Source organism: Triticum aestivum, chromosome 3D (genome assembly GCF_018294505.1).
Source record: "Triticum aestivum cultivar Chinese Spring chromosome 3D, IWGSC CS RefSeq v2.1, whole genome shotgun sequence".
In the NCBI taxonomy this organism is placed as follows: Eukaryota; Viridiplantae; Streptophyta; class Magnoliopsida; order Poales; family Poaceae; genus Triticum; species Triticum aestivum.
Window position 1 is genome coordinate 573,580,830 of NC_057802.1, and position 15,195 is coordinate 573,596,024.

Sequence of the window (15,195 nt, forward strand, 5' to 3'; positions counted from 1 at the left end):
CAAGGCCAGCTCCAAGCCTTCTCTGCACGCTGCTAGCTCCGCCTCTAAAGCGTTGTCGCATGTACGTAGCTCCCTACATGCGCTGTAGATGATCTCGCCTCTGTCATCACGCGGGATCATACCTCCTCCCGCCGCACCTGTGGCCGCTATGTAGCTCCCATCCGTGTTCAACTTAACCCAGCCCGGCTGGGGTGGTGCCCAGTGTGCACGCACCTTGGGCGCCGTACTTTCTGGAGCGCGTGGTGGTGAAGGCAGGACCACCATCTTCCCTTTCTCTAGGTTACCATCAGGATGTTGCTGTATGCACAGGAGTGAGTTGATGTATCCGTGCAAAAAGCGTCGAGAGGCTTCGGAAGTGGGCGGCGCCTTGTCGTGTGTGATCTCATTCCGAACATGCCATACTCTCCACATGGTCATGAGCACCACCAGTCTCGCCATCTCATCCAAGGGGTCCAGCAGTGAAAAGATCCACTCTGGGCTAGTGTTGACGATGGCCTCCACCTTGGGGATGTTCCAGTCCAAGGCCATAACTCGCCAGAGCTCTCTTGCCAGGGGACACCTGCAAAGCACATGGAATCTGTCCTCGCGTTCAACACCACACAAGGGGCAAATGTCAGTAAGCTCAAGGTGTCGCGAGGCTTTATTGGCCCAAGTAGCAAGTGAGTTGGTGACGACTCTCCAAGCAAACACGCGTACCTTAGGGGGAGCAGGGCACCCCCATATGATCTTCCAGATGGCGCGACGACCATCCGGTGCCCTGCTCGTGGCGGAAGCCGAAGGACGCTCGCGCTCGTCCATGGCCAGGCGGTAGGCGGACCGAACGGTGAAGATACCGTTCATGTTCGGTGCCCATGCAATAATATCCTCGGTGATGCGGGTCGACGTACGGATACTGGTGATGACGTCGACATCCGCAGGGAGGAAGTAGCGGCGGAGCAGGTCCATGCGCCAGGACCCCTCGCCATCCAGGAGCTCCTGCACCCTCCTTAGGCGGCACGTACCCTAGGCAGCCACCGGTGTCGCCAAATGCGGATGTCCTGCCCGCCCCCGACGCGCCATATGATGCCCTTTTTCAAGAGCTTGAGGTCGTGTCGAATCGCCTGCCAAGTCGGAGATGCATTCCCCCAGAATACTGTATCTTCGAGGCGCCCGTCGTGATAGTACCGTGCCTTGAGAACCTGCGCACACAAGCTTGTGCCATAGGCTGATGAAGTCCATAACCAATCCCTTGCTGATTGGAGCTCCATTTTTTCTCCTGCTTTTGTTTGGTTTTAAGTTTATCTCCGCGTGAACAGTCTCTAACAATTTCTTGCTTGTTTACCTAAAAGGTGGGATTAATTTAAGGTGTGTTTGGATGTCTAAATTGAAACATGATATATTTTGTATATGGTTTACGCGGTAATGTCTAGTGTTTTCAAGAAAGAAAAACCTAGTTTTCTAGTCACTAAAATCAAAATCATGTGGATACCGCCCTGCTTCACAACCACGTATTTGTCCAAAAATTTGCTCTTCATTAGGATTCAGTACCTCCTAGTAGTCTTTTCCTTTATTAAAAAATATATATAATAAGCACAGAGCTATGCAATTGTACACACAAATGTCTTCCTAGATCTTTCTTTTTTTGAAACAAGGCAAAAGACTTGCCATTTTTATTGATTAAGAAGAAGCGAGGATTGTCTGGTTAATTGACGAAAAACTGGGCTAAAACCAAAACATCCAACCCAAAAACACATGGGCACCTCCGGCCAACCTGGCCACCGACATGCAACAGAAGACACGACGGCACATGCCAATAGATGACCACACGCACAAACGACCAAAGGCTCCGACTTTGACGACGAGCATTGCCTGGGAAATATGCAGGACCTGCACCGACCGTGCCCGCCTCAAACGACCACCGAGCGCCTGTCATCATCGCCACCTAGACTCGCTCCACCGCAGCTCCGACTTCAAAGCAACCAAGCAACCCACGGAAGAGCACCTCGGGCACGCCGGGAAGATCCGACTACCGAAGCCCGAGCTGCGACCCATGCTCCTCTCGACCCATGTTGTGCGTCTTCCTAGATCTTAAAATAGAAAGAAGAAGCACAACCTATATTTGTGTATTTTCATGTATAATTTTTAAGTGAGTTCCACCAAAATCTCATCACTCCTTGTCTGATCAACAACACTCTGCCTAGAGATGGTTTCTCTGTCAAAGAAACTCAGCCTCGCTAGGGTTTTCTACTTTGTGGTTTATGTGTGGGCAGCTTGACTGCCTCCCAACCACCATGACAGTGGTGGTACGTGGACCACTTATCTTCTGCAACCAAAAAGCTTGAGGAGTTGGAACTGCATTGCACCATTGACAAGTGCAGGGGAGCCGCTTCTTGATCCCTCTCATCCCCAATATGGTGTTGCGCACGTATAATTGCTCCTAGTAGCCACTGTTATATAGGGATGCTCAACTCTGTACGGGCACGAAAAGTTAACGCGTGTATGAGGCATGAGGTAGAAGACTGCAACCGCAATAGGGTGCCTTCTTTATAATTGAGGGTCGTATTGAACCAAAGGTAAGGTTGGGGGATGCAATAGCTACCCATTAAACCTAAATTAAGACTATATCCTCTAGTAGCAAAAGGAATATCCCGAGTCTTAACACCCATTGGTGCACTCCAATCAAGTCAGAACATAGTTGTACTATATTTCAATGTTCTCAGCGCCCAGTTAAATTATATAAGAGATATCCCCATAATGGCATAGGTGAGGTAAGAAGAATAAGTATACTTGCAGTCTGGATTGTATACATCTGCCTTGTACTCTTATAAAAAAAGTATCAAAAGTCCTGGGACAACATGAACCTATACTGATTACACATGCTAACAAAGAAGTACTCCCTCCGTTTACTTTTATAAGTCGTTTCAAACAACTAAAATTAAGCTGTTTTACAAGCTGTCTGAAATGTCTAGAGCGGCTTATAAAAGTGAACAGAGGGGGTATCAAATGTTCTGTGAGAGCAAGCTCCTGTGTGGATTGGACATGCTAACTTCTCATTTCCTACTGAAAGAAAAGAAACAATAAGGGGAAAACACAAATTTTGTTGATCACCAAAACGAAAAATCCTTAACAGAACAGAGCTACAACAAATGTGTCATCAAGCACACAACATATATGTGCCAACCAAGTGTGGGCGTGTGGCACAACACATGATAGTTTAAATAGGTAGACTTTATTTGCAATAAGTTCTTCTATATATGTTTTCCAGGAGTTTTTGGGCATGAGCACGAAAACTGAAGCAAACTAGTGGCTGTGATTAGAAGAAGTAATTCACCTTTTTTTAGAATCACTAATTCACCTCATGTGTTCATTTTTAGCGGCCCTGCTTCGTTTACTAAAATGACATTATGACAATGCTTATCTCGGTCCAAACACGGAGCCCAAGCCCATGCATGTGTAACTCATGTCCACAAGATAGCTCGCAAGCACCTGCGTGAGAACCAAGTAAGATCTTGAGGTGCAATCCACCAGCTACCATATAAATGAAATCATGTGAATTAGTATTCAAAATATCTCTAATGATTGTTTCTGCTCTGCATTGAGTACTATTGTGGTTAAAAGTTAAAGATATATAATCAATTTTAGGTCTGGTAAAAGGGGCTAAGGTAGGCGAGGGAATATAAGAGGTGCATGCAAGGATGGAAGGGAAACATGCATCCAATATGGGGTATATAATAAGGGTGACACTGACAAAAGGTTGGTGGACGTGTTATTTTATTTGATAAAGGACCATATGTTAGTATCAAGTTGGTTTTAAGTACACTCAGCCTTCACAATAGTGCATTCTCAAGCGCTAGTCGAGACATCAAATCGGGAGCTCTTCCTATTAGATGTTAACCGAAGGTTTTATGCTCCTTTACAAAAAAATCACAAGACATATGTTGCACAAGAAAAGAAAAATGATGTCCGTCTATCCATTTTTGCGATCTACTTTTACAGATGAACTGAAAAAAGGACAAGACATATGCTAATTAAAGGAAAACTTTACCCGAAGGCTTGCGTGACCGACCGGTCATGTGCCACATATCCTCCAGTGCTATTATGAATGTCTTCAGAGACGTATGTCTTCTCTAGGCAGGAGTCCAAAGGCGAGATGAGTACTAGTGGCTTGCCGTCCTTTCTACGACAGGGATTGGGAGGAATTTTGGCCTCATTGTAACTAGACGACCGCCGGCTTCACGGGATCATGTAACTAGCTTCTTAACCAAAGGAAGAAACCAAAACAAAAGAAAGCACCAATTTATTGATCACCAAAACGGAAAATCCTTACAGAACCCAACTACACAAAATGTCACATCAGAGTGTGGCACAACACATGATAGCGCAAAAAAAAAAAACACATGATAGTGCAACCAGGTAAGTAATACTCTGGATATGTTTACAAAGAAGATACTTGAGGGATTAGCACGCTTCATCGGACCGGTAATCGTCATGATGATCCATCGATGACACCCTCCAGTTATACAATATCCTCTCAAATTACACAAAGGAGAGTATGTGTTTAAACAGTATATGAAAGAACTTCCATTGACATCAATAGCATAATGCAAAATCTTAAAAATATGGATAATGGAACCACATAAAACGAAAATGTTAATACAAATCTCTTAATAAAATTGTTTCGTGTACAGCAACATAGTGCTCATACGACTAAGTTGTCGATGTTTAATAACGTCTGGTGTTCTATATTGCCATTGCATTAACCAGCAAATGTGCGGTAGAGTTATTTCCACGTTATTAAGTTTGTGGGTATTTTTCGGGCACTCGGCTGACGGGTTCTAGACCGTAACGTCTTTCCTCCATCTTATCTCCTAGTCTAATTTTATTTGCAGTGAGATCTACTCCCAACATTTGACTATTTCTAATATGTATCCTACTATCTTCCCAACATTTCACATGTGTAGGTAACTATGGCACTAACATTCCTTCGGGAGAATTCTCGATCTACAAGTCAAGATAGTTTATTCTGGAAAATGCTCAATTTTCAAGTTGAGATTTAACTTATGTAGTGGGATCGAGCAGATCTAATCTGGCTTCAACATCCCATCGAGTAATCACGGTTACCCGTCACTTCTTGTCGCTGGCTCCCACTACAATACTGTGTGAATTAGGTAGCAATAAGGTATGAAGGCACTAAGAATCGCCTTTGAAAACCCAAAAAAAAATACTTCGAAGATGTAACAAGGTGTTTCAGGAAAACACTAGGGACAATCCTGAAGGGAAATGCCTATTTAGGCTTTTTTGATGCTTGGATCTTTGAGGGTGCTTTTGCAGATCACCTCCGTACTCAACCCGGGATGTACTATTTGCTGCATTTTGCCGCAAATAGAGGAGTGACGCACACAGTGGTGCCCGACTAGGCAGGCTCATTAGTAGGCGCAGCGCGCGGTACTGTAGTGAAGGTTTTGCATGGTAACGCAGTTGGTTTCTTTTAGTGTAGCAAGGTTTTTCACGCTGTAGTGGTCCATTACTGTAATAGCCTCGGTTCATTGTGCAGTTCGTAGCATGTCAGTTTTTTTGGTCTTCTTTTATATTTTGAACATTTTCTGAAAAATGAGAAGATCTTTTGAAATTCCACAAAAAAGTAGAGAAGAAAAAATATTTTGAATTTTGTGAACGAAATTTGAAAACAGGCTTTATTTTTTAATTCAGAAGAATTTTTGTGAAACTCATGTTTTCACAACATCAATTTTTTGGAAATTATGAAAAAATTTGAATATATTTTGGAAAAAAATTATTTTTCGAAAATCCTAAACATTTTTAAATTTATGAAAAAATTCCTAAGAAAGAACCTTTTAAAATTCTAAACATTTTCTTTAAAATTAGATTTTTTTAAAATCAATCTTTTTTGAAATTTTGAACTAATATTTCGAATTCCTGAAGATTATTGAAAAGAAAATAAGTAAAGCTGAAAAAGGTAAAAATGAAAAATAAAAGAAAAACAGAAAATAAACGAATAACTATATCGCATTTTTGAAAACTATATCCCATCCAACGGCCCACTAAGAATCCTTAGGACATCACTCAATCCGGTGAAAACTATATCCCATCCAACGGCATCTTAAAGAGCGGTGGTGTATGAAATAACGGAGAGATCTCGTTCTTTTACTTCTTGCATTTTTAGTCATGAGTTTCGGACCTCGAATTTTGAGGCCCACAACCTCGCGAAGCATGCGTTAACGTTAGGGACCGGCCGCCATGTTTGGTTCGGTCACCCCGGCGATCTTTTGTTCGTCCCTGTAAACAATGTGACGGTTGAATAAAGCTTCGCGAGTTTGTCTAAAAAAAACACTCAATCCGGTGGCTCCTATATCGTGCATACCGCTGGGAACAAAACGACGCAATATGGATCGGCCCATTTAGTGGACTTCTTTCTCCCCAGAACCGGCTTTTTCGTTTTTTTATTGGTTTTCTTCCAACATTTTTTAATTTTTTCAGTCCATGAACTTTTTTTCAAACTCTTGAACTTTACCAAATCCTTGAACAATTTTCAATCTTCTTCGAATTTATCGAAATCATGAACAATTTTTAATTTCGCAAACAACTTTGGAATTCATGAATATTTTTTCAACTCCATGAACTATTTTAAAAATGTAAAAAAAATTGAGTTCAAACAAAAAAATTAAATTCATGTACATTTTACGAAATATGAGAAAATAAATAAATTCTGAGCACGTTTTGAAATATGAGAATAATTTTTGAAATTCACGAACATTTTTTGAAATTCTGGAAATATATGTCAAATTCATGAGCATTTATTTGAAGTTGGGAATATTGTTTCAATTGTTTTGGATTTTTTTAAATCTGTGGACATTATTTCAAATACTTGAATTTTTTTTTTTGAAATCCGGGAACATTTATCAAATACGTGCACTTTTTGGAAATCTGGATCGTGTTTTTTAGTCCGTACACATTTTTAAAATTAATTAAGATATTTTGAATTCGTCATTTTTTTTAAAATTCATAATTTTTATGAAATCCGATCATTTTTTCAAGAAGCAAAAAAGGAAAAATAGAAAGTAAAAAAGAGAACCAAAAATAAAAAAACAAGGATGCTCATCACATGGGCCGGCCCAGAAGCGCCCGCGGGGGTAGGGGTTGTGTGTTTCGAGGTTATCCCCCAGCCCATGCTCGGGGATTAGGAGGTCTCCCTAAATCCTCCGCTCACTAGATATAGAAAATTTGCCTAAAAAAACTAGAAATAGAAAATGGAGGGTTACAGTTGACTGGGGCTATGTAAACCAGATGTGCCCATTTGTCAGTGGGTGTGAGCCGGTTTGTCGGCATGATTGGCCAACTGCCAGGAACGCATGTCAGGCGTGTAGGCTTCTTTGTAGTATGTGCTACCTGGACTGGAGGGGGGGGGGGGGGGGCGGTTAGAGCTAGTACACGATAAGCCGAACGGAATCATACCGCACAGTGTCATTTTTTGCTTTAGGTTATAGATTTCTTACGAGACATCGCGTGGCTCTCCTTCTAAAAAAACAAAATTTTAGCTCGGTAAGCATTATGGGGCTAAATACATTACTACGTTGTTTCTGATTGTGGAACGGCTCGCACTAAATTGAAAGAAAAAATGTGAAATGTGATTCGAACCACGGCCTCGGGTTTCTTGAAACATAGTTTGGCAACCAATCATCTATCCAAATTATGTGTTAGATACAGGCATCATCATTATATCTGTCTCGCCAGATCGGCCGCCAGTTTTGTTGATATATTATGGTGTTTTCGAAAACACCTCTAAATCTCTGGTGGCATTTTGCACAATGCCCCATATAATATATATTATTGTGTCTTTTTCCAGAATGCCATTAATTGAGCATGTACGAAGGCGTTCTTCATAGATGCCTGCTAACAAGGGACATTTGAAGGTCTTCTTGGAACGCCTTTAAGAAAGGTAATCTAAGACACCTTTTTAATGCTTTTTAGCAAAAGCTTTTTTTCTCAATCGTGATGGTGATGGGAAGGCCCTGAAAGGCCATAGAAGAAAAATCAAGTAGAGGTACAACAACAACATCAATTTCTTCTATGGCTTGATGTTGTGCAGGGTAGGGCCTTAAAAGGCCCTGAGATTTTCCACGATGGACATAGTAAGCTGCCATGCTTCCCTAAAAAAGAGAAAAGGAGGGCATGCCACTCTACACTTCCTTCAAAACGCCACCATGGAAAAACAAAATATGTTTGTTAAGTCATAGTTGCATCGGCAAGTTGCCTGAAATTTAAATTCAGTCTGTCTAATTGTAGAGCGTAGACCGATAGAAAGACGGAGAGGAGGGGTCATAGCGAAGAGGAATCAGAGGCTTAAGCTACTCCCAGCGAACGAATCAGCCCTCCCTCGATCGTTCACCAGGGGAAGGGACAAGGCAAACCCGCAATGGACCAGAGGCGTAGTTTACTGTTTTTTTAAATGCTATGACTAAAAAATGCATATTTTCCTTGTAAACATAAAGAAAAAACATTGTATAATTGCCATGAATATTAAAAAGGGAAAAATGTCATGCCACTTTATGAAAAATGTCATGCCACTTTATGGCGTCAAGATGCGTGCGATGGTGATGGGAACGTTCAATGGGGTTGGCCTTCCAGGAAACGTCAGCCAAATAACATTTCGGACAACGCTAACGCTCATACGTGTGGTGGGAGCCAAACCTGCCCACACGCCCCATAACACACAGACTGCACCACGTCACCGCATGCATGCATGTCGGAATCTTTTTGGATTTTCAGTTTTTTAAATGTTTTATCTCTTAAATGAAAAATCCGATTGAAGATCCGTTTTCACCATTAAATCCCTCGCGACGAGATCTTCAAAACTAGATCTCATATCAATATATTTCGATGATTTTTTAGGTTAAAAGTTGCCATGTCTATTACATATGAATTGCCATGATGCTTACACTGAAGTTGCCATGATATGTTTCAGCTATTTTCATCTACATTTAAAAGTAAATTTTCACTTATTATAAAACGAGAAATTAAGAAACTAGACTTGCCATGAACCATAAACTGAAATTATCATGACACATGCACTTAAAATTGTCATGATTCATACAAAAAATAATTTTCATGGTCAGAGTACTGGAATTGTCATCATAAAAAAAACTAAAATTGTCATGCTCTACAAACTAAAGTTGTCACATGTCAACTTTAGTTTAAGCACTATGGCAACTATAGTGTAAACATCATGACAACTTTTGGGCAAAAAAAATTTCATCGAAACATATCAACATGGGGTCTAGTTAAGATCTCGTCGAGGTGGATTTAATGGTGAAAACGGATTTTTAATTCAATTTTTTAATTAGAAGATAAAAACACTTTAAACCGAAACCAAAAAGATTCCTGCTGATATCATCTGTTCATACGTGGCAAAATGAGTGATGATGAAGGCGTGTAGGCGATGTGCAAGATGCCACACGTGTGGGCTTTAGTTTTTTCAAAACATTTCCGTCTGACAAACGTGTGAACGGAAGGATAGAAATCTGCAACTCATTCTTTCTCTCCTTCCTCTGCGTTGACGCAGTTTGGGCCCTGGAACTCCGAGGAGAGCCGCCGCGCTGCGCCGGTGGATGCTACGCCGAGTTCCCAGCCAGCTCGCCGCCGTAAACCTCACCTTCCCCGCGACAGCCAACCACGCCCGCGTTTCCCACCCGGGCCTTCACGTAGCCATAGCACTGTTCCACCATGCGCCCGCCGAGGGCGAGGGCGGCGCCCGCCACCTGCTCGACGGAATGCCCCACGGAACACGGGCCAGCTCCATCGTGCGCGCGCTCAGGGACGGCGCGAGCCCCGCCGCGGACACCGTCGCCGCCCTCCACTGCGCGTCCCTCAAGTCCGGCGCGGTGCTGGACCCGCCGGTGCGCACCTCGCTCCTCACGGCCTACGCCAGGAGGAGGGGCGACGCGTGTGCCGCCCTGGCGCTGTTCGACGAGGCCGCCCGCCCGGACGTGATCCTGTGGAACGCCGCGCTCGATGCTCTGACCCGGAGCTGCCGTCTCGGCGACGCTGTGGCTCTGTTCCGGCGGATGGCGTGCGTGCTCGGGGCGTTCGATTCGGCCACCGTGGTCATCATGCTGTCGGGGGCGTCGCGCGCCAGAGGCATGGACCTTGGGACGGCGCTCCATGCCACGGCCGTGAAGAGACTCCTCGACACCGACCTGAACCTTCAGAATGCTCTTGTGGACATGTACGCGAAGTGTGGGCGTTTCTGCGCTTCGGAGGCTGTGTTTTGGAGGATGCCGTGTTGGGACACCACCTCATGGAATTCTATGATAGGTGGAAGCGCGTTCGATGGACTTTTTGAAGTTTCGGCTTGTTGCTTCAGGGAGATGATCCGTTTGGGGGTTCAGGCAGATGAGGTCACTCTGTCTTCTGTCCTTGCAGCATCTTCTCGCACGGATGGTCTTTTTTCCTTTGGGAGGTCTGTCCATGGCTGTGTTGTCAAGCTTGGTTATGACGACACTGCATCTTGCTCGGTGGCGAATTCTCTTATAACATTTTATTCAGCCCTTGGATTTACCGAGGACGCAGGGAATGTCTTTGCAGGCATTTTGAGTAAAACTTTGGTATCATGGAATGCTATGATCAAGGGATTGGTGGAGAATGAAAAGGTCAGCGAAGCCCTCTTTGTTTTCCAAGAAATGATATCAGGGTACCAGCCAGATCGTGCCACTTTGGTGACTGTAATTTCTGGCTGTGCTGATCAAGGACTACTCTGTGAAGGGAAAGAAATCCACGGATACATAGTCAGAAAAGGCCTTCTGCATGAGGAGTCTTCTGTAGGAAATAGCTTACTTGGCTTATATATGAAATGTCATGACTCATTTACTGCTAAGCTTTTGTTCAGCACAATGCCAGTAAGAGACCTGATCTCATGGAACACAATGCTTTCTGGTTACTCAAGAGATGTCTCACTGGGAGTAGAGGCTCAAGCTATGTTCAAACAGCTGCTTTCTGAAGGTTTAAAGTGCACTTTGACCACTATACTTGCTGTTCTACCTTCATGCTCTTGTCCAGAAGACCTTAGTTTTGGCAAAGGAGTTCACTCTGTTATCCTGAAGTATGGATTTGTGAGTGCAGTTTCAGTTGTTAATGCGTTGATGCACATGTACATATGCTGCGGGGACACACTGGCTGCTTTCGCACTGTTGAAAAGAATAATGTTGTTTTCAGATATTATTTCATGGAATACAGCCATAGTAGGCTGTGTACAGAATGGACTACATGGTGACGCCTTGGAAGCCTTTCAGCTCATGCATTCATGTTTGCCAGTAAATCCTGACAGCATTACACTAGTTAGTGTTTTATCAGCATGTGGAACTCTTAAACTGCACTCCCTAGGAAAGTCCATCCACTGCATGTCACTGAAGCACTTGCTTGCATGCAATTTGAGGGTGAAGAATGCCCTGTTAACCATGTATTTCCGGTTTGCAGATACTGAAAGTGCCGAGTCAATCTTCTATAGTCCGGGAGATATAAATTTGTGCTCCTGGAATTGTATGATCTCTGGCTTTGCACAGAATAACGATGGCTGGAGAGCATTGCAGTTCTATCAGAAGATGGAAGACTTTGTGCCTGATGAAATGTGTACAGTCAGTATCATCTGTGCTTGCACTCAACTAGGGGATCTTAGATATGGAAAGAGCATACATGGGCATGTGGTCAGGTCTGATCTTCAAAATAATGTTTTTGTTTCAGCATCGCTAGTTGATATGTACAGTAAGTGTGGAAGACTCGACGTTGCTGCCAGAGTATTTGAATCCTCTGCTGAAAAATCAGTTGCTTGCTGGAACTCCATGATATCAGCTTTAGGATTTCATGGGCATGGGTTGCGATCAATAGAACTTTTCTGCAAGATGATTCAGTCTGGGATGACAACCACGAGAAGTACTTTTATTGCTCTTTTGTCAGCTTGCAGTCACTCTGGACTCACTGATGAAGGATGGGAGTATTACCACCTTATGTCAGAGAAATTTGGGATTACTCCAACAGCCGAACACCATGTATGCATCGTAGACATGCTTGGACGTGCTGGTCGGCTGCAGGAAGCACATAAATTTGTGGAGAGTTTACCATCCAAGGAAGCACATGGAGTTTGGGGTGCACTGTTAAGTGCTTGCAGTAACAAGGCTGAAGTCAAGATGGGTGAGTCCATCGCAAAGCATTTGCTCTGCCTGGAGCCTGACAACAGTGGTTATTATGTGACAATTTCTAACCTGTATGCAAATCAAGACATGTGGGATGGTGCAGTCAAGGTTAGGGACATTTTGCAAGGTAAAGGATTGATGAAGCCCCATGGTCACAGTATTGTTGGATAAAGGGTGGCAAAGGAACGATGGAAGCTATGCTGTCCAAGAAAAATTTCCACTAAATCACCAAAGGTGCACGCTGCAGGTATCTGTCTGGTTACACACTTTTCCTTGAATAGTAATGAAGTGATTGAACCTATTTACATAGCATGTCGGATGAATTTCCTCATTTGGCCTTCAAATTTTTGTTCAAATTCTGAACTTTTATAATTGTTATGCTGTTTGTGGACTGATCACTCTTAACTAATTTTCATTCTTGAACTCATTTTTCAAGTATGTTACTGGGGATAAGCAAAACAAAATGAGATTTTACTCCAAAGGTTTTCGTCCTTTAAGCAATAGAAAATAAAATAAAATAAACGGGAGGGCAAGCTGTGATGTATCATACTACTCTGTTATTATTCTGAGCCAAACAAGCTTATGCCTGTGAGAAAGAAAAGTTGAAACGAAGTATGTTAATGAGCTCAAGTGTTTATATGTCATATTATTTTTTTGGACGCCCTTCATCACCTCATCTAGATTACTTTTCACAAGTGTTACCGGCACTCTAGCATGAAATCCATCTAGTCATTTCTTAACCAGCCACTTAATCTTATCTCATATTCAGGGAAATGTTCTGACATCGCTATCCAGTATGCGTAGAGGCAATCTTGTGATGAGCCAACTTTGCACCATTCTGCGAACGACCATACAGCTGCAATTCTGAATCTGGCATTCCAGCACTTGACACGGTTTTCCAGGCTCATCAGGTGGCTTCTGCTGGTAAGCTTGATGCTGGTCTGCACCGTGGCGTCATCATGGGCGTCCATGTGGCTAGTTTCTTTTTCTAATGTCTGTAGTACATTTTTGCAGAAGATGCTAACCAGAGGTTTGTCTGTACGGCACCGCACTCGAGAGCCAAGGAAAAGCAAGATCCAACTGTATGGAAATTCTGCAATGATGGTACGCTGCGTGCCAAAATTCGCAGTTTAGGCGGGCATGCTACAGCTAGTTTTGGATTGATAAATGGAGGAGCAGACAAATTGGGTGGTTATAATTGGGTGTTTGGGCGCAGGCAGGCAGACACGGAGCATGTGGCCGCACTGGAAGCCAGCCTAGAAAAATACTCTGGACTGGACAGCCATTAATCACCACCGTCCTCTCTCTACAACTCCAGCCTGCCTGCTTGCCAGGATCTCTCTCTCTCTCTCTCTCTCTCTCTCTCTCTCTCATGGAGTTTCTTCTAATCACTAATAAAGCTTGTGTCGGTCTGGAGTTTTGGGCACTGGACAGTCCTTTTTTGGGCAAGATTTGTTGTCACTGGGCAGTATTCTCTAGTTATGTTGTGCACATGGCCATGGAGGAAGCTATTGCTAGCTGGGAGCAATACACTAGTACACTAATAGATGGGCATTCCCCGTAGTTGTGTGATAAAGACAATTGCTTTCTGGAAAGGCAGCTGCTGGCTCTGTCTACAGGGGAGAATATATATGTGGCACCTGTGTCTGCAGGTTCTTTTTTTAGTTCCTTTCCACAGTAAGGAAGCTGCCATCTGGATCAGTTCTGCCCAAAAAGGGAACCAAGAATTAGGAGATTTTTAACTAATTTAGAATGATTTTAGTCACATCTTTCCAGAGTGAGAAGTTGCAGTGGATCATTTTACAAAAAGAGGAGACAGATAACTTGGAATATTTTTAGTCTCGAGGAGGTGAAGATTAATGTACCAGTACCTATGATGTGACATAAAAATTGGTATGAATTTGGATAATGTGGCTAGTTTGGGGTGAATCGAAGCTGCATAAGATATTGTTTATGCCGATTGCCTAAGCACGGCATTGATTAGCTTTGCTAAAGATGTTTGTATCATGAAAGAGGAGGGGCGCTTTGGGTATGTATGGTTCATGTAGCAGAGTGCCTCAAATCATTCAGACACATCCTATGTGTGCCATTATTAAAAGCAGATAAAGAGCCTAGCAAGCTTACATAGATCCTAATTTTAATCTGGTTCCTTTCACTTTTGAACGAGAAATCACATCGCAGATCTACACCTTCTTACCAATGTGAAGCTGCACATGTTTGAGGTATAGTGTTTACTAGTGAGACCAAAGCCTAAACACCACCTTTCGCTCCATTCAATCCTACAGTTTCAAACCCCTTTTTTTACTTTATGTTCTAACTTAGTTTATTTTCGCGTTCTAATTTGTAGTTTAGTTAAAACTCCTTTTATTCTCATTTCCTAGCAACAGATAGAATAGACCATTTCCAAATTATGGTTTGGGTGCGAATAGAGCTACACAGACAACATGGTTGCGGGGTTGGTAGTGCCTTCCAATTCGCTCCGTGTGGGATTCAACACTTACTTATCATGAAATGCAATAGCCATTTGCACTTGCAGGTCATCAAAGACATCGACTCAACCTTGGTTTGTCATGTCACTATGACCTAGCCTAACACAAACCAAAAAGAATTTACCATGGTCTGTCCCCTCTCACGTCCAGTGAAAGCCCTAAACAGATCAGGCCCCACGGATCAGTGCATCGTCTGAAACCATATGCGGGAGGGCAAGAACTAAGCATGCCACTTAATTCAAGGGTTCATAGAAGTTCTCAAGGGCCCGCGGGCATTTTGTTTACGGCTCTGTCAATGGTCGGTATTAGAGCACTTCTGCCTCCCTTAGCATTTCCTACTTCCACATAAAACAAACACTGGTAGAAAATGGGCCTTTAGTCCCGGTTCGCAAAGGCCTTTAGTCCCGGCTGTGCAACCGGGACTAAATATGCGCGACTAAAGACCCCCCCCCCCTTTTAGTCGCGCCTCTTACGAACCGCGACTAAAGGCTTTAGTCCCGGTTCTCGTGGCTAACCGGGACTAAAGG

At 43.3% G+C, this 15,195-nt stretch overlaps 1 protein-coding gene across 1 annotated transcript; it reads left to right on the top strand.

The window, feature by feature from the left end:
• Window positions 1-9,545: 9,545 nt before the first annotated feature.
• Window positions 9,546-14,192, top strand: LOC123080590 (pentatricopeptide repeat-containing protein At4g19220, mitochondrial). The gene is made up of 3 exons (XM_044503527.1): window positions 9,546-12,426; window positions 12,949-13,103; window positions 13,194-14,192. Exon 1 carries the CDS (start codon window positions 9,603-9,605, stop codon window positions 12,348-12,350), a length of 2,748 nt encoding a protein of 915 aa, XP_044359462.1. The 5' UTR covers window positions 9,546-9,602; the 3' UTR covers window positions 12,351-12,426; window positions 12,949-13,103; window positions 13,194-14,192.
• The last annotated feature ends 1,003 nt before the right edge of the window (window positions 14,193-15,195 follow it).